Source organism: Ambystoma mexicanum, chromosome 3q (assembly GCF_040938575.1).
Source record: "Ambystoma mexicanum isolate Mex_15411 chromosome 3q, UKY_AmexF1_1, whole genome shotgun sequence".
NCBI classification, from domain to species: Eukaryota; Metazoa; Chordata; class Amphibia; order Caudata; family Ambystomatidae; genus Ambystoma; species Ambystoma mexicanum.
The window spans coordinates 832,622-850,700 of record NC_090926.1 but is presented as its reverse complement, the minus strand read 5'-3'; the positions used below and the strand labels follow the sequence as shown (position 1 = coordinate 850,700).

General features: G+C 45.5%; 1 protein-coding gene across 1 annotated transcript in view; it reads right to left on the bottom strand.

Moving 5' to 3' along the window:
• The window catches only part of LOC138582000 (sterol regulatory element-binding protein 2-like), a 401,726-nt gene extending 398,895 nt beyond the window's left edge, over positions 1 to 2,831 (bottom strand). Inside the window, exon 1 of the mRNA XM_069652893.1 lies at positions 2,679 to 2,831. Coding sequence (XP_069508994.1) covers positions 2,679 to 2,748 — 70 coding nt within the window. The 5' untranslated portion in view covers positions 2,749 to 2,831. The remainder of the gene's footprint in view (positions 1 to 2,678) is intronic.
• Positions 2,832 to 18,079: the final 15,248 nt, after the last annotated feature.

Genomic DNA, 18,079 nt, shown 5'->3' with positions numbered 1-18,079 from the left:
GGGATTCTCCCTGTAGCTGCTGTCACACAATTTTGGAATGGATCCGTATCAGACCAATGTGTTACATGTGGGGTGGCAAGAGAATCAATGTTGCATTTTATACGAATCTGCGTAAAAACAAAGCATTTGTGGAGTAGGTATTTGAAGCCAATTTTGAAGAATTAGGGATACTAGATCAGCCATGAAGTACCTACGGCAGAGTTTGTACACCCATGTTATTTTTGCAACGGCCCGATTTGCCCATAGGTCCTGGTTGTTAAGGAAGAAGCTACTGAATTCAAATGCTAATGGAATGTAAAATGTTTAGTGAAATACGTAAGAGGCTGCAAACAAAGCTCTCCTTTGCCATCTCTCTTTTATCGTTTGGTCTTAGAAAAATAGTTCAGATTTGAACTTTTATGATTATGAATTCATATGTAAACGGGGTGGGTTTTTTTCTCTTACTAACTTTCCGGAATGTTTAGCCTTAGCTCATATGAATTTTATTGATTGTAACATACTCTTTATTCTTTACATGGATGTTTGTTATTTTTACAATCAAATAAAAGTATGCTGACTGACTGAAACTCAGCCACTGGTGCGTCCACATGACAGCACAATAGTAACCTATACTCTAGATGGTTTTTGGGGATTAGGAGTAAAAGTGTATAGGAACCCCTAAAAGACACACAAAAATCACATGAGATGTGAACCTCCCCCAGCTCACCTGCTGACAATATGTCACCATGGGTGCCCTCTGAAGAAAGTCTGAGATACAAAAGTATATTGATATCGGAGCTCAAGTCGAGGGTACACGATGGGGGACAGATTCCACCCACTTTATTCAGCGGGTGGCCTCAGTCCACCCACCCCCAGCTAAAATGAGAAACATTTATGAATTAAAGCCGACCTCGGGATCAAACCACAGTCATCAGGTTTGTAGGTCGGACACTTCACTATACAACCTGAAGAAAAATAAACTAAAAGGTGCAATGTCCCATTTGGTACTGCAAGCCCCAGGGAAAACAAACACTATTAGAAGCAAATATCCTCTCTTGGTTTTGTGTGTGTTGATTTTATGAAAGGCAAATGCCATTTGGCATGTGCAAATCGCTTGGTTATGCAAAGCCAATTTAATGAAATGTGCATATTGGACCTTGATATGCCAATTTCTGGCAACGCCACATCCCATTGCATTTGTTGAGGAGTCCCCCCACTTTAATTTTTAGGACTTGACCCCTGATTGATATCGCCATGCTGCTTTATTGCTCAAATAAGATTGAGATGTTACAAGAATAACCACCTGATGTGTTACGGGTGGAACCTTTAATAGCGCTTCCAGTAATCACATACATACCAGCACCCACGCAGCCGACATCCGTTGCACATACTAAATAAATAGAAGGTCTCTGCAATCATGCAGAAATTGGATGTTGAATCTTTGAGCGCACCCAGAGAGGAAATGCAAACTGATAAAAGTCTTGATCCTCCAATTACATCCCAATGCCCCTATCCCCTCAGAACCTAACAGAAGGTACCCGATTGGAGGTAGAGTCATTGCAGACTATTCAATTTCTGTTATGTAATATTTTTCAAAACAACACAACAAATCAGTGAACATCATGTGCTCAATGAAACACCATTAAAAACCCCTGTAAGATCAAATGCTTTGCTGCTCAGCTTGAACGGTCTGTAATAGATTACCTGGCTACACTAGATTTTAGCTTGATGTGTAGTTTATTTCTTGGCAAAAACGTATTCTGAAATTGCGTAATATTTTTATTTATTTAGATTTGTAGAGCGCACTACAGCCCGCAGGCATCGAGGCGCTATATCAGAGCTTACGAAGGCTTGATTAAGGGTTACAAAGAAGCCGCCCAGTGAAAAACTTGTTTACATTGCAGTCAGTGGTTACATAGTATCACAGAATACAAGTTTATACATTCAGACAAAGAGGTTTGTTTTGATGGCCTTGAGAAATGCTGAGTGGGATTCAATAAGCCTGATGTGGGATGGTAGGGAGTTCCATTTTCGTTTTAATATTTACAAACAACATGGTAAAAGACATGTGCGATATCCCTTAAAGGGCGCCCCTTTATCCGGTCCTAGTTCTGTTTATACCCGCTGGTCTTCCCCCTTCGCAGTCCCCAATATACAATTCTAGGGACAATGCTGCTCCCACTCTTTGTGCCTTCACAACCTCACACCTTCACAACCTCACACCTTCACAACAACTTATTACTCTATGCTATACTGTCTCAGTTGTCGTCAGCTACCATGCTGCCCCCGATTACTTCCATCCTCACAACTCTATAATTTCATTTGATCATCGGGTACCACCTCCCTTTTAACCCCTGGTCTGTTGCTCCAGTTTTGTTTTATTTCGATATATTATAGCACACACTATATAATATTTACTAGAAGCTAGCAGCATGGAACAAGGGAGAAGCGACAGTGAACGAGCATCATACTATAAGACATAAGTTAACTTTCCGAAACGAATCGGGCACAAATGGCAAGTAGGTACATCTTCAGAAGAAAAGGTGGGGCAAAGTTAAAAGGAAGCGGGTAGTACATTGAAGAAAGGGTGAGCGCAAGGACTATAGGGGACAAGGCAGCAAAGCAATGATTAGCCTCCAACCCTCGCCCCTAGGTTGTCAGTCCTTACTACCCCCTCCATCTCCCCCCCCAGGTCTCACCGTCAATGTCGCCCATTGTCAGCCCTTCGCCCAGGTGGCTAAGCCCCTCCATGGCCTCCAGCGACTCCATCCTCCTGTCAAAGCTTGACCTGTCACTGCGCCATCTTAGAAGCGCTACTAGAACCCCGCCTGCCACCGCGCTGACGTCTGTTCTACGCCTCCACATTCCAAGCCTCCCACTGGCTAAAGACTGTAGACTACCCGGCGTTGCTCTCAGTTCGCTGAAGAATAGAGGGGGGAAACACGAGCACAACCACAATTATGTGCGGTTTAAAGATATAGTATTTAGGATTTTTATTCTAAAATAATCCTATTCCATAAAGATTTCGAATTTCACAGATATTATGTAAAAATTTGATGTGCAATGAATACTGTTTGTACATGTATATTGTTTAATATAATACAATATTACATATAAAATGATTGTGTTACTTTGACTCGTTTGTTGGGGAGCAACACGGTCCTTCACAAGTAACTTCCCGGCCCAGACCGATGATTCATGCCCATCGCCGCTGCGTCTCCCTGCAGCCCCGCCCATGACGCTACCTTGTTTTGTATTGCTAGATGAGGCCATGCCTGTGTCTGGCCAATGGGGGAGCGCGACGCTCCGTGGTGTGATGGTGCGTCACCCATCAGCAGGTCCCTTATTTGCAAGTGGAGTCCCCACCTTCCTCAGTTTTATAGGGCAAGAAGCAAAGGGGATGGAATCCATTCATTGTATTGGACCGAGCATAATACAGTCACTTCTCGGGAGGGGCATGTCTATGTTAACCAATCGAAAACCAATCTCTGCATATTAAATTCAACATTCTTATAATAAATTCTATTAAAATAGAGAACGTTATAGAACGATGTGTTGTTGGGCATCCTTAGTTCATTTGGGATTTCTGTGTAGCAATATTATAGCCACAGGGGTTATAATTACTGTTTAATAATATATGAAATCTTAACGTAGGTATCTTTGATGAGGCCGTGTGGCCTGGGCACATGGCGCAGCGCGCAATGAGGGACACACACACTGCTGATGGTTCACTTACTTCGGTCTGCCTGCAAGGGTGCAAAATGGGCCTCTTTATTCCTTCCTCCGCGACATGATATAGCACGTCATGCCGCGGTTCACGTGACACTACACGGCTCCCAATTTTTATAACAGCAGGCCTTGGGCCCTCAGAACAAGTTATAAACAACAAAAGTCCAAAACTGGGTTTAAACAAAAATATAACTCACATGAACCCCTGCATGTCGAGAGTCTGACGGTACTCTCCAGTCGGGATCTCTGTCCCCTGAGTGTCCCTTTCTCAGGTCATAGTCTTTTGGTCGCGCCGGAGACCCTCCCAATTCTCTGGCGGGGTAGCGCTGTTCTGTCTCCCTGTAAGGGTCGGTCCTGGGTGATGTCCGGATTCCCTTGGTGTTGGTTCGGCTGCTGCCTCTGGATAGGTCTCTCTAGATATGTCCTCATCCATGTCACCCGCATCAGGATGGTGAACTGTGGTGTCCCTATTTTGTCCGTACCAGTCGTTCTGCAGCCGAGGTGGGCCTGATAGCCTCCTCAAGAAACTGGAGTTTCGTAAAACTAGCCCGTGGTCGTCGGCAGCTGTTACTTGCGAGCCTTGCACTTGCACTACATTCAGGGCTGAGGGCTCGTGTGGAAGGGTTAGTTTTCCTTCCGAATGGCGAGTTCTTACCAAGACTGTGTCTCCAACTGCTATATCATGTTCTCCTAGCCCTCATCTGCTGTGTTCCTTCCGGATTGTCATTTCCCTTCGGGCTCACACTTGTCTGTAATCTATTGTCCCTGGATATCTCCCCTCCAGTTCGGGTGGAAATGTGCGCAGACATCTCTGAAAGAGAGCCTCTGCTGGAGCTACTCCTGTCGAGCAGTGTGGGGTTGTCCTATACTTGAGGAGTAATTGGAAGAGGCTCTCTTTTCACATGACCCTTGTCCATGTGCTATGCAGAAGCACTTGTTGAGCGTACGTATGAAGCGTTCTGCTTCGCCATTAGCGCGTGGCCACACCAGTGTTATTTTCCTGTGATTGATGACCCGTCTTGCCAGGAACTCTTCTAGGGCCGCATTCTGGAATGGGGAGCCATTGTCTGAGCATACTTCCCTGGGGAAGCCATGGGTTGCAAACATTTTTCCATTACTGGAATGACGTCTTGGAGTGCCAAGGACGGGACAAATTCGACCTCCGGGTACTGGTACCCCTAGTCTACCATCACTAGGAAGTGCGAGACTCTTTGCGTTGATCTGAAATCCATGTTAACGGTTTCCCAAGGCTCTGCACTTCTGGGCATGCTCTGGATAGCTGGTTCTCTGATGTGAGGAGCAGCAGCTTGGCACCACTTGCAGGCTGTGACAAACTCTTCTACCTTTGACTCCAATGTTGGCAACCAGACCTTGTGCCTGAGGTAGATTTTTGTTTTTGCTGGGCCCTCGTGGCCATGGTGGGCAAGAGTTATCACTTGGTCGATCAGTTTGCGTAGGCATAACTATGTGGGGCCCTCTCAGTAGGAGTCCATTGTCTGTGAAAGTAAGTTCACATCATGCTTTCCACATTTGCTCCAATGTGTGTTTGACTTCTTGCGTCTTGGATCTCAGGTCCTCCAGAACGAACTTCCATTTTCCTGACTCCATGGCGTTGTGCAGGATTTGGAAACATCCATCATTTGCAGATGCTGTTTTGATTTCCACAATGTCCATTGAGTTGGAGATGGAGTTCTCTATGACGAGCCGTAAGTGCTCTTCAGCTGCCGCAACCTCCTCAGGGGAGGCTGTGTTTGACAAGTACTCTGTGTTGTTGCTTTGTCCAGGTCTGTATTTCAGGTCCACATTGTATTCCTGGAGTGCCAGCAGGTACTTTTCTATGCGTGGAGGAGGATTTGCTGACCCACCCGTCATGATGAAAAGAAGGGGTTTGTGATCGGTGACCACTTTCACCCGTTTCCCGTAAATGTATACGTGGAAATGGCGGCATCCCAATAGTACTGCCAGGACCTCTCGCTCTATCTGTGATTATCTTTGCTCCGTAGGCAAGAGTGCTTGACTCGCATACGTCACGATGCACAGTGTGCCGTCATTGTTGTCCTGGGTGAGGATGGCTCCAAGTCCAAACGGGCTTGCGTCCACAATGATTTCCGTGCTCTTCTGGGGGTCGAAGAAAGACAGAATGCATTCGTCCGATAATGCTGTCTTGATATTGTCGAATGCATCTGTTCTAGAGCTGACCACCTCCAGGCTGTTCATTGCTTGGTGAGGTTCCTCAGGCGTTCGACACAGTCACTAGGTTCTCTATGAAGCGGCCACAATAAGTGACCATGCCCAGGAAACTTCTCACCTCAGACACGGTTTCAGGTGGGTTGGCTTCTTGAATGTCTTTGACTTTTGCTGGGTCAGTGGCAAATTCCTCCCTCTTGAAAAATGAAACCGATAAATTTGATCTTGTTTCTCAAAAATTCACATTTCCCACAGTGGACGGTTAGGCCCAAGGACTGGATCCTTGTCAGGACTTTCTCTAGCCTTTACAGCTGTTGGCTTTTGGATCTGGCATGTATTAGAATATCATCACTTACATTCAGGGTACCTGGTAGTCCAGCAAGTGTGCCGCGTATGGCATTCTGAAACACCTCTGCGGCGGATAAGATGTCAAAGTTCAGCCGTTTGTACCTGTAGAGGCCAAGGTCAGTGGTGAAGGTCGTGATGTACCGACTGTCCTGGTGAAATCGGAGCTGGTGGTAGCCAGACCCGAGGTCAAGCTTGGAGAACACTGTGGCTCCATCCAGCTCTGCAACAATGTCATCCAGCGTGGGCGACAGGTGTCTTTCCCTTCTGATTGCCTTGTTGGGCAACCGCATGTCCATGCAGATACAGACTTCGTCCGGTTGTTTGGATTTGTGGGCCACGAGAATTGGGGAGACCCATGGGGTGGGTCCTTCGACCCGCTCAATGATGTCAAGGTCAACAAGGTCTTGGATCTCTTTGTCGACTTTCTTGCAGAGGTGGAAAGGTAAACTCCTGTGTTTCAGAGCCACCGGCTGGACTGTATCATCTATGTGGAGCCGGATTGGTTTTCCTTCCATCCGCCCTATCCCAATGAATTTATTTGGGAATGTTTGCAGTAGTAACTGGGCATCTTGCACAAACACTCCATGGGCAAAGTGAATGAGACCCAGGACTTTGGCTGCTGCGCAGACAAGTAGTGTTTGTGTTGCTACTTTAGTGACATAGAACCTGCCTCATATGGATACGCCGTGATTCTGGACTGCAGTGATGAATGCGCCTTCCAGTGGTAGAGGAGTCTTGCCTCCAAAGTTGAAGATATGCACTCTTGGGTCTTGAAGTGCAGGGGGTCCATCTAATGTCTGGTATTGTTTGTCAATCATTACATTCACAGAGACTCCTGTGTCGAGGAGTACGTGAACTGGGGTATTCAGGGTGGTCACTGCGAATTGGGGTTGGCGTTTTTCCGCGCCCACTGACAGTGAACGCTGCTGACTCGAAGAAAACATCTTCTTCTTCTTCCCTCAAACCCGCATCAGGAGAGTCGCCTTGTGGGTCAGTGGATGTGGTGTTGGCAGATTGACTCGGCCTTTCCTTTTGGCACAGCAGTTGGGGCTGAGGCTCTTCACACTCTCATGAAATGGTTTGGGATTCCACACTTTGTGCAGGTGTACCCCTTTGCTAGACAGTCTTTTTCATGTGGAAGGTGATACACACACTGCAGGCAGGGGGCTGGAGTGGTGGTGTTTCGCTGCTTCTTCTGCTGCCAAGCATTTCTTGTCCCCTGGTTCCTTAGAGATTGTCGTCCTACTAAGCACACTACCTCTAGTTTGACTGATTTCAGGGCCGACTCCATTTTGAAGGCCCTTACATCCGCCAGTATGTGGGAGCATCCTAGTTCGAGGATCCTGGGGAGTGTGATGCCTGGTTCTCGCAAAATTTATTTTCGAAGCTTTAACGAGTGACATCCAATGATAACTTGGAGCCTCACCTCCTCCTCTTCATTTTCCCACCCACAAGTCGAGGCCAGGTGTCTTAGCCGACTGTAATATTTGTCCATGCTTTCGTCACCCTGCTGCATGGCCGTGCGCATCACAAACTTCTCATAGTCTGTGTTCACCAAAGGGGTGAAGTAGTCCATCAGTGCCTTGATGGCTGCGTTATATGAGTCGTTTGTGGGGCGCAGGATCTTGAAGAGCTTGTGGACTGCGGGTCCAGCTGAATATATCAGAGTGCACTTCTTCTTATTATTTTTTTTCCCTGTGGCGTTGCAATACATGTCTAGGCGCTCCCACCACAGTTCCCAATGAGGTCCCAGTGATGTCGGGGCCCCATCGATGTTGAATTCACATAGGGGAGCAAGCAAGTCACGTTGTTGGGAGGACACTCTATGCAGGCTTGGTAGTGCGCAGGCGGCTGCAGCGTCTTCTGCTGACATGACTCCAGGTGTGAGGTGTCAGCGCAGGTGCTGTTTTTGGGGTGCACATGCACTCCAAGAGGAGTTGCTGCCCCTGTTCCCTGGATGATATGTAGGTCCACAGCGGGTTGCACAAGCTCTCCTGGGTAGCCGCTGCCCCTGTGAGGAACCTAGGTCATCCCGCACCGGTGGGGTGGGTGTACAGGCACCTTTCTTCAGTATGACACCTCCTTGGGTGGCGTGATTTGCCAAGAAAATGGGGTGACATCGCACAAGCACTCTTCTGTGAGAGCTGCACTGGTCCCCAGGGTGGTTGGGCTTTCCTCACTGATTGTGGGGCCGGGATGATATAACGCCCTGGGCATTCCAACAATTCTGGCGGGAGCTAATTATAGTCAATATGAGGCCGTATGTAGGGTAGCAACCCTTACCGTTGTGCCGGAGTATGATGAGGGTCTGTCACAGGCTGAGGGACAGCACGCCGTGTGGACGGGAGCATTTCTGGATGTCCTCATACTAACGGGGGGAGGTGATGGGTGAGGTGACCAAAGAAAGCAGCAAAGGAAATTTCCCCTATTGTTCAGAGTCCAAAACCAACACTTCGAATGACATGCCCCCATCGTCTCCTCTAGGCTCGGTTCCTGGTTCCCAGCCACCTTATCTCCTTAAAGGGGAAGTGCGCTAAAAAATGTTATCATCCCGATCGATCGGGCATGTATTTTTAAGCATACTGTAATCGATCTTAACATTTTTTCCTATGCATCTTACCTTAGTTTTCCTCACTTTTACAAATGTGAAAACAACGGCTTGGGCGCAGCCATCTTGTGCAGATCTTATCAGTTGATGCATCACCCTAAGTTCAATTGCCTTTGTAGCAAGAATACAGATTGCCCGCCCTTGTAACTGACATCACTAGTCCAAACGATATGCTCCACCTATTTTCATGATGTTCGTGGCCAGCGTAGCCAAATGTGCCCCGTCATCACCCATGCCATAACGATACTTAACACAGAACCAGGAAGATAAACACACACATCTTCTCACAGCACGTAACTTTTCTGTCTTGTCCAAAATTGGAGAGCAAAACTTTTATTTTTAAGAAACCATTAATAGTCTGCAATGAAACAAGTGATATGTTTTTGCAATACAGGTTATAGCTAGCGAACATCACATGCTTCGAATGTTCTTTGTAACTACCTCATTGCGATCAGCGATCAATCAATCCCTGTGCTCCAATTATTGTGTGTCCTTATGTTACACCAGCAAAACTTTCTAATGACGCACATGGTGTTCTGTTTGTGAGAAGATATGGATTTTTTGCACTTTCAAGCGCACCACTTTCACTTCAGCACGTTTTAAAATCATAAACGCTTACAGGTGGCTCTTTATTGCTGGTACCGCCAAAGGGCAGATTTGTCCCTGTCGGACGTCCCACATGAAGGTAATCAAATAAGCACCGTTTATGAATAGCGTCCAATTTTGATTGAAGAATCCATTCAATGGTAGCTGGAAACTATAGCATGCGCAGAACGGTACAATATAGCTGTGTAGCTAACAGAGTAAAAGAATATATTTTAGTGCTGTTCTGTAATAGAATATAACAAGTTAATATATAATTCAGAACCAGATCAAACCTAATAATAAACACAAAGCACACAGAATGAACACAGACAAGATAACATGGGGAGTAGTTGAGACCACGACCTGCATGAAAGTCTAGCGCTGTGAAGTAGGTATAGCTCCAAATGGGATAGAGAACCAGATGCACCCGCGTCACATAGCGGGCCCTACCACAAAATAAGGACAGAGATAGTAACATTTTAAGTTGAACCACAGACCAATGGCATTTTAATGGAAGTGGTGAGATTAGTGTTCGAAAAGAGAACCAAGTGCCCACAGAAAAGGTTCATCCTCACCCCCCCGCAACCCCTACTTTATGGTGCACAAGGATGCAACGGTGACAGCACACCAGGATATCCCACGGTGCAAAGCGGTGTAGATAACATTTGCCTGCATACAGGTTGTGGTTCGCAAGAATAATCATCACAATATGGTCCATCTAACAACCCATAACTCTGCACAGAATATATTGCTGTGCAAGGCCAGTAAGCAATACATCCAAAAAAACAAACCTCTATTTGCTCCTTTTTAAACTATACACAAATAACAATCATTACTAGTCAGAGAAAAAAACTGTAAGTTACGCTTTTTTATAGTGCGCGGTATAAATATCATTCAACATAACATAACGTACTGTGTCAATTCCTTTGGTTAAATCGCACATTTGCATGTCGCTGAATTAGTCATTATGCATAAAGCACACATGCTGTTTTAAATCGCACAAATTTTATGCATAGTTGAGCTTACATAATTTCAGGAAGTTCCATTCTCTCATTGTCACGCTGAGTAACCGCTCCGAATAGCAGATCACAGAAATAGAAACAAAATGTTCATGTGTCCACTTACAATATAGTAAATGATATCATTTCTTGTGGTTATTCGACACATTGTGTCCTTCGAACAGTTGCTGACTTTCGCTCAAGGCCAAATAACAATAGCAGCCTGTTTTCAGTGATTGAAGCCAGAGACATGTACATTTCGGTTTTGTGAAAGAATGCCACAAAAAAAATGGACAAGATGCTGCTTCAGGCAAGCGGTTCAGAAAACCAAGGACACTTACAAACAGCTATGTAAAATATGTTTCGTGACAGGAACGTAAGAACAATCCAGAAATCATCTCTGTAAGAAAATGAAATCGAAACCCCACCTCTCCCTTGTCCAGCACTGTTTCATAGCACAAAGCATACCCCTACTCCTAGTGTGCTAAATACCAACCACCCATCATTACTATGTCCCTGTTCCGCTCTTGAATCATTTGTTTCCTACTTAAACTTCTAGCATATATTGCACGGCTCTTACTATAATTCATGCATGTCTGTTCATGCTCCCTTCCGCACCTGAAGCAGCCCTCTCTACTATCATGCAGGCAGGGTAACATTGCGTGTTCATACTAAATAGGTCTCCAGTGTGTTCATTATCATATCAAGTTGGTACATAACGCACAACGTGAACATTTGTACAGCACATACTACAACAAAATTCTATTTCAAAGCGCCACAAGCCGAAATGGGAATGCAGGTTTGTGAAAAATAATTCAGAAACGGTAAATTACATTCATGCTCCGACTTGGCCTTGTGCCAATCGTCCGTGCTAGTGCCTAGGGGATGGAAGGAGGAGCCTATGGGTGTACAAGTGCTGGAGGAAGGTGTTAAGATGGATTTCTAAACTCTGACATGATGGGCAGAGGTTTAGGAGGCTAACCTTGGTTTAATGAAACAGGGGAACTTTCAGGACAAGCCAGACCAATTTTGGTAGCTTGGCAGGTGGTCAAGACTAAGTCTCAGGAATGGTGAGAGTGATCGGAAGCCCACAGTGATCACACACAGGAAAGAACCACAAATTACTCTTAGACAAGTGTATATGAAAGATGTCTGTACGTCCCGGGAGGATAGCTCAGCGGCAGCGTGCGCGTCTTGGAAGCAAGGCGACACGAAGCAACAACAGGTTCGATCCCCGGGTCCGCGCTTAGAAACCTCTGGGTGTTTACGCGCGTTATAAATACGTAAGTAACTAAGACAAACAAAAAAAAAACACAATTACGCAACTAAGAAAAACAAACAATTCCTGTAACAGCGCCTCGATGCCTGCGGGCTGTTGGAGCACTTTATAAATGTAAAATAAATAAAAAAATAAATAAATGTACTGTCGACCGGACAAATATACACAAGTAAACTAGTCATACGAAAACAGTTACCACACACAAAACTCTACTATACAGCACATTTACAATACGTTTTGTAATGCGACAAATGTGGAAAACACAGCCACAACCTGCAAAGAGAAGCGTTGGTTAACACAGTAGGAGCATTAGACAATCCTTCAAAGTCATTCCCTAACTTTCTAGTCCAGCCCTAAGAAGTGGGGAGCCTTGTGCTCAAAAGCGCACAATCGCGCAGCTAAAGCAAAAAGTGGGTCTTCTTGGGAGGGCTGTAGGAAGTCAGGAAGGGGCTTGAGGCAATGAAGAATTGGTTCCCTCTATTCAAATAGGATGTGCCTTTGGCGGCAGAACAGTTTTCAAAAGGTGGGAATAGCTGGGGAGTGCAGGCTAACCCAGCCAAGATCGAATACCCTTCTGGGATATTCGTGCATAAAAGGGATTGTTGTGCCTGGGGGAAACCGGCAAGTGATGCACGTACGCACCAACCCTCGGCACAGTCCGGGCCAAACTTTTTAGTCGAGGTCGCTAGTAGATTTGAGTAGTATTGACTCGGAGAATGGGCTAGGGAATCTGTGGAAATCATGAGGATCAGATCAGCAGTAACTGCGGTAGTTGTGTCATTTCCGGTGACGGGAAAGCGGTGTAGAAGGATACCGTTTTTACCAGTTTGCAGAACTGTAGAGTGTTCTCCAGAGGTCTGACAGGGGCATGGATCCTTTTGGGGAGGCAGGCACCTATGGGGAGAGAGACCTGCCACCCACTCTCAGATTGGAGACGTTTTTGACTGTCATGGAGTTGGAATTAGAGGAGCGTACGGCTGTTGAGGGTATTATTTAGTGAAGGAAACTAGGAGATTGTGTGGTCTCAGGACAAGAATACCAAAAGCAACCCCAGACATGTGCTGTAGAGGAGCAGCTGAATGCCTCTGCAGGAAGTCCCACCCCCCTACTTCCGGTATGTTGGGAACCTAAGATAGTGCCATCCTTGACACCAGCAGTTGTGACCATACTACAGAGAATATTCGAAAGAAAATACCCTCTGAGAAAGCCTTATCAAATGTATTGCAGAAGAGACGACAATCTGAGGGAGGAACTCCCTGAAGGAATATGAGAAAGAGCGAAAGAGGAGCTGGTGACGTCACAAGAGATGAGTGTCACAGACAAAGAAAATGGATCCAAGAGAATGCCTCGGCCTTATGGAAACTGATGACGAAGTTAAGAATCGAGTAAACTCTCATATGAAAAAAAAGATTGCATGTGTGTGATGCATTGCAGAAAATGCAAGCTGTTCAATGATTGTACAGATGCAGCAATGCAAGTGATCATAGATGCTGGCTTTATGTAGTAAATAGATTGCAGGCGGGGCCGCCATTGTATAGGAACTGGACATTGGTGTCATGAAAAAGTAAGCCCATGGAGAAGGAAGGCAGCGAGCTGTGTTGCAGCCAGAATTAGCTGAAATCGTGGACATGAGTGGCGAGGCTGCCTGGCCTGGTATCAAGTTTGAAGCAAGGCAAGACTGGTTATCTATCCTCAAAGGCATTAAAGCATGAGAAGCTGAATCATGCCTTGTTAAGGCGCAAATAAAGAACACCAAGCATGCCAAGTTTTGAAAGACTTGTGCGAACGTCCATTGATGTCTGTTGTAACTCCCTGTTTTAGACAATTGATATTACAACAGAAATCCTTTGCCTTCTCCTGAGTTGGTTTGATTATTTGGTGTCAGAGTTATTCTGCATCCCATCCACTGCATGCGTGCTATCCAAAGGACTCTAAGCTCACGTGGTAGTACTGCAGATGGTTTAAAAAGATCCAAACTAGTTCTTCCCCAATCCTTTGGACGATTGAGTATCCTCCACCATTAAGCCAGAATATGGCAGGGTTTCCTGTGGAGAGCAGCCGAATAGAAATAAAACTTGTAAGAAAAGCTGAGATGGTGGGCAGGTCCCCCTTTGACAAAATCCCTGCTCAGTTTCCACGGGCGCTCTGCCGACGGAAGGCGAGGTGGTCGGTTGGAGGAGGAGTGGATACCGAAGGCCTTGAATCGATTAACGAACGAATGGTGAGTAGACTAAGGGGCTGGCAAACAAAGGGGATGGGTTGTGATCATTTTTAGTAACAGGGAAATATTGTGTAAAGAGAAGAGATAGTGCCAAGAGTCTTAGAATCAAGAGAGTTTTACAAGGAGACGTCTCACATCCCAACGGGGGTACAGCAGAAATATATAATGCACAAACAGGTTTGTGTATGGTAACGTCTCACACCCTAGATGAATGTGATCACAGTGTTTTTATAAATGTGTAAAGTCGAAATAGAGATATCGAAGAACGATAAAATAATTGTGAAGTTATTGAAAAATAGTCAAGAGGCTATAGGGACTACCTAGTGAAGAGGTTGGTACCAATCCAAAGATAGAGATAGTTAATTGAGAAATTGGAGGCTTCAGCAGCGATTGTTGGTGCACGCTCATATTTGTTGTTTTAAGTCATTGGGCCTCATTACAACTTTGGAGGCAGCCATGCCCTTAAAAAGGGCATGGCTGCCTCCAAAATCGTGTCCGGGTTCCCTTAATGGGGAAATACCGGGCCATTCCGAGTACGGAGGGCCCGGTATTTCCTCCTTCAGGGAACCCGGGCCCGGTTCTTCCCCATTCCCATTGAGCCCTCATAGGGCTCAATGGGAATGGGGAGGGAGCTAACAACGGCCCCATTACGAACAGGCCCGTTGTTAGCTCCCTGGTCCCCTCGCGGGACCCGCTATTGACGTCTGTAAAAACCAGACATCCAGAGCGGGTCCTGCGAGGGGACCTCGTAATAGTGCGGAGTGGGTTTAACAGCGCCGGCACCATTACCGATGGGCCTCATTATAGGTTGTGCGGAATGCACAACTTATAATGAGGCCCATTGAAAAAGTGGTGATTTAAATGTTATTTTATGAAACCTGGTAAGTATTGACAGTCAATTGAGACTTGTCACCATTGGAAACACTCCTCTTATGCACTTATGTGAGACACTGCAAAAACACATGCATAAGCTCAAACAGTATAGTGCGGAATGGGTGAAAGGCATGGCAAACAAAAAATGTTCATGCCATGGCCACAAGGGGGATCACTCTCAAAAGTGGAATTGCGACACATGACCACATACTTGCACGCTGCCTACACGGGGAAGAAGTTAGGGAAAAGGTTGGCTATTTTAGAGTTGTCAAAAATGTACCAGAAATAGAGAGAGGATCTGCCACCTGAAGAGTGGATGCTTAGTCAGCGTAAAGAGGAAGGTGTTGAGCTCTCAGCTCCCCTAACCTCGACATAAGTAAAAGATGTCAATAGGGTAATATTCTGTAAAGGAGTTAAAAGCGGCGACGGTGTATAGTAGTTCAATATATGACTCACTCGCTTATAACAGTATAGAGAGAAGGATAAAGCTGACAAGATAGTGCTTGTGCAGAACAAATGAATGGGTGGACAGATATTACTTACAATTGATGGGAAAAGCACTGAAGAAGTCAGGCAAAGGGAAGATAAAGACGAACAAGATAGAAGGGACAGATAACGAGAGAAAAGATTGAAAGAAGATGAGCAAAGGAAAGAATAGGGAGAGACGAGAACAAATGTATCAGGAAGAGCAACGGAAAAAGGAAGAACGGGCAGAAGAGCAAAGAAAGTATGACAATAGGCAGAGAGCAATGGAAGATAGGAATAGAAGAGAAAGGGAGAGAGAAGAGGAGAAAGCACAGAAATTAAGGGACAAAAGAATACAGAGACAAAAAGAAGAAGAAGAAAGAAGGGAAGGAGTAAGGAGAGAAGAACAAAGGCAAGAAGAAGACAGTATTAGATGGGAGGCGAGAAAATGAAGAGAGCTAGATGAAGAAATAGAAAGAGGGAGAAGACAGCGGGGTCTTGATGCCAGTATTGTTCTTAAAGAACCAGTAAGGCCAAGCCCACCAGTACGATGGAGTAGAACAGCGTCAGGGGCATCTATAGTAGCATTGGACGAAGAAACATTTGATGCACGAAGCATTGGGGAAAGGATCGATAAGGCTTACCAAGAATTTAAGAAAGGTAGCAACTATGGAAGTCGAGAGAGGAGGGGTCAATCTTTAGAATTTCAATTGCCAATTGAAGAAGAAAATCTGTTCCGTCTTGAGCATAGAGCATTGTCCTTAAGTATATGGAACTTGGAAAGGGGTGAAGGGGACGATAGCTGTACTAGTTGGGGACAAGAAATGTCAGACGAAAAAAGAGAGTCAGTCTTCGAGACAAAAGGTGGGTGCATGTGCGCTCCTGAAGGAAGCCTACAAATGGACAATGAAGTAAGATGGTCGGATCTGGAACAACCTAAGGATAGAATGCCAAATCCCATACCATATTTGGAGTGTCCGAGATGATGACCACATAGTGATAAGGGAGAATCGCTGCCATATGTGAGCAGGTTAATGTTGCTACCATCAAGGAGATGGTCAGGAATGATTGTCCCTGCCATTTACAGGTTAACGATGGGAGTCGATTGTGGGTTGGGGTTTACTCAGTTTCCCTTTTTGTAAAAAGGGGGAGCAAGACTGCAGTGTAAAATAGCTCAGCGGGTTGAGCGCTCGCTGCTGCGATCTGACCGTGATCTGCAGGTCACAGGTTTGAAACCCGGTAAGGCCAACTTTCATCCTTCTGAGGTAAATGAGTACCAATTTCAATTGGGTAATATTGCATGTAAATATGTGCTCTGTAAAGCTCTTTGGATTAAAGCTCTATATAAATAACACATCATTATCATTATTATCACCATTCAATGGCCGCAGATGGATATGGATAATTTAAAATGCAAGCTCCTGAGTTTGACTTTGGGTACTAGGAAATGGATCTATGAGTTCAAAAAAATGACAGGAATAAACACGCTGGCCATAGGGGACATAAAAGGTCTCCTGGCAGCTATTCTTGGGGAGAGAGCTGATGACATATGGAAAAGAGCAGAGTATTCGAGTGTAACAGCACACAATACAGCACATGATGGGGCACCGTTTAATAATTGCAGAGCAGATGTTTGGAGGGCACTTAGGGTACAGTGTCCAGACACATCAGACATGTAAAATGAAGGAAGATGAAAACCCTATTGCTTACATTCAGGATATTCAAGAGTGTTGGCAGCTTGAAACTCACGAGCCGTGGGAAAAAACGGTAGCATTATTTTACCACATTTTATGTCAGGGTTGCCTGAGCCAGTACAAAGACAAATGAAGAAACAGGTGGGGATGGAAGAAAAACCGTGGGCTGAGATACAGCTGACGATAGTGCATCACTGTCGGCTGTTGCAAGAGAAAAATAGGAAGAAAAATGAGGCTAGGAAAGTCGAGGAAGATAAGTTAGTTCAGAAGAAATTGTCAAAATATTCCATAGAAGGGGCAGTATTGACAAGTAGATAAGGATTGGGAATGCAGGAGGCAATGGGTACATCAAAGGTGAATAATCAGCGCCGGCTGAACCAAGGTGGGTATAGGTTTGTGCTGCGGAGCAGAGTTATGGGTTAAAGAGGAAGAAGTGGATTCCAAAATAATGAAGGTGGGGTTCAGAATGCACAGAATGAGAATCAGAACGCCCAGGGAGGATTTAATCAAGGGGGACTTGTCAGACGAGCACCCCCAGTATATTGGACTTGTGGGATGACAGGGTATATTGCATGTGTATGTGGAAGCCAGGGGAATGTACAGAATGGTCAATTCTCAAGAGGGTGGACAATTATCCTCCACCATATAGCTCACAAAATAGGGAAGGGTTTGCCCAAGAGCACACTGTGTATCAGACACAAGCACCGAGAGTACAGCGGGTTCAACAGCCAGAGAGAGCACAAATGAATCCACCACAAGGGCAGTTGCAACAAGCTCCTATGCAGATACAGCAGCATGCAAACACAGGACAAGCATTGACACCCATGATAGGAAGTGTCACTATGGTAGGAGGAAATCCTTTCACAGGGACAGGGATGAGCCTGTACCCACAATAGGACAGCTCACAGGGTGACTTGTTGTGTTCAATACTATCTTTGACACCAGACCCCCAAGAGGCACCAAGGGTCGATGTGACAATAGGAGGCAAATCATTTTCTTTTTTAGAAGACACTGGGACTACTTGTTCCTGTATACGAGAGGGATAATATCCAATGTCAGGAATTGCCATGAATGCTCAATGGTTGTCTGGAGCTACAAGTTGAGTTCCTTTTA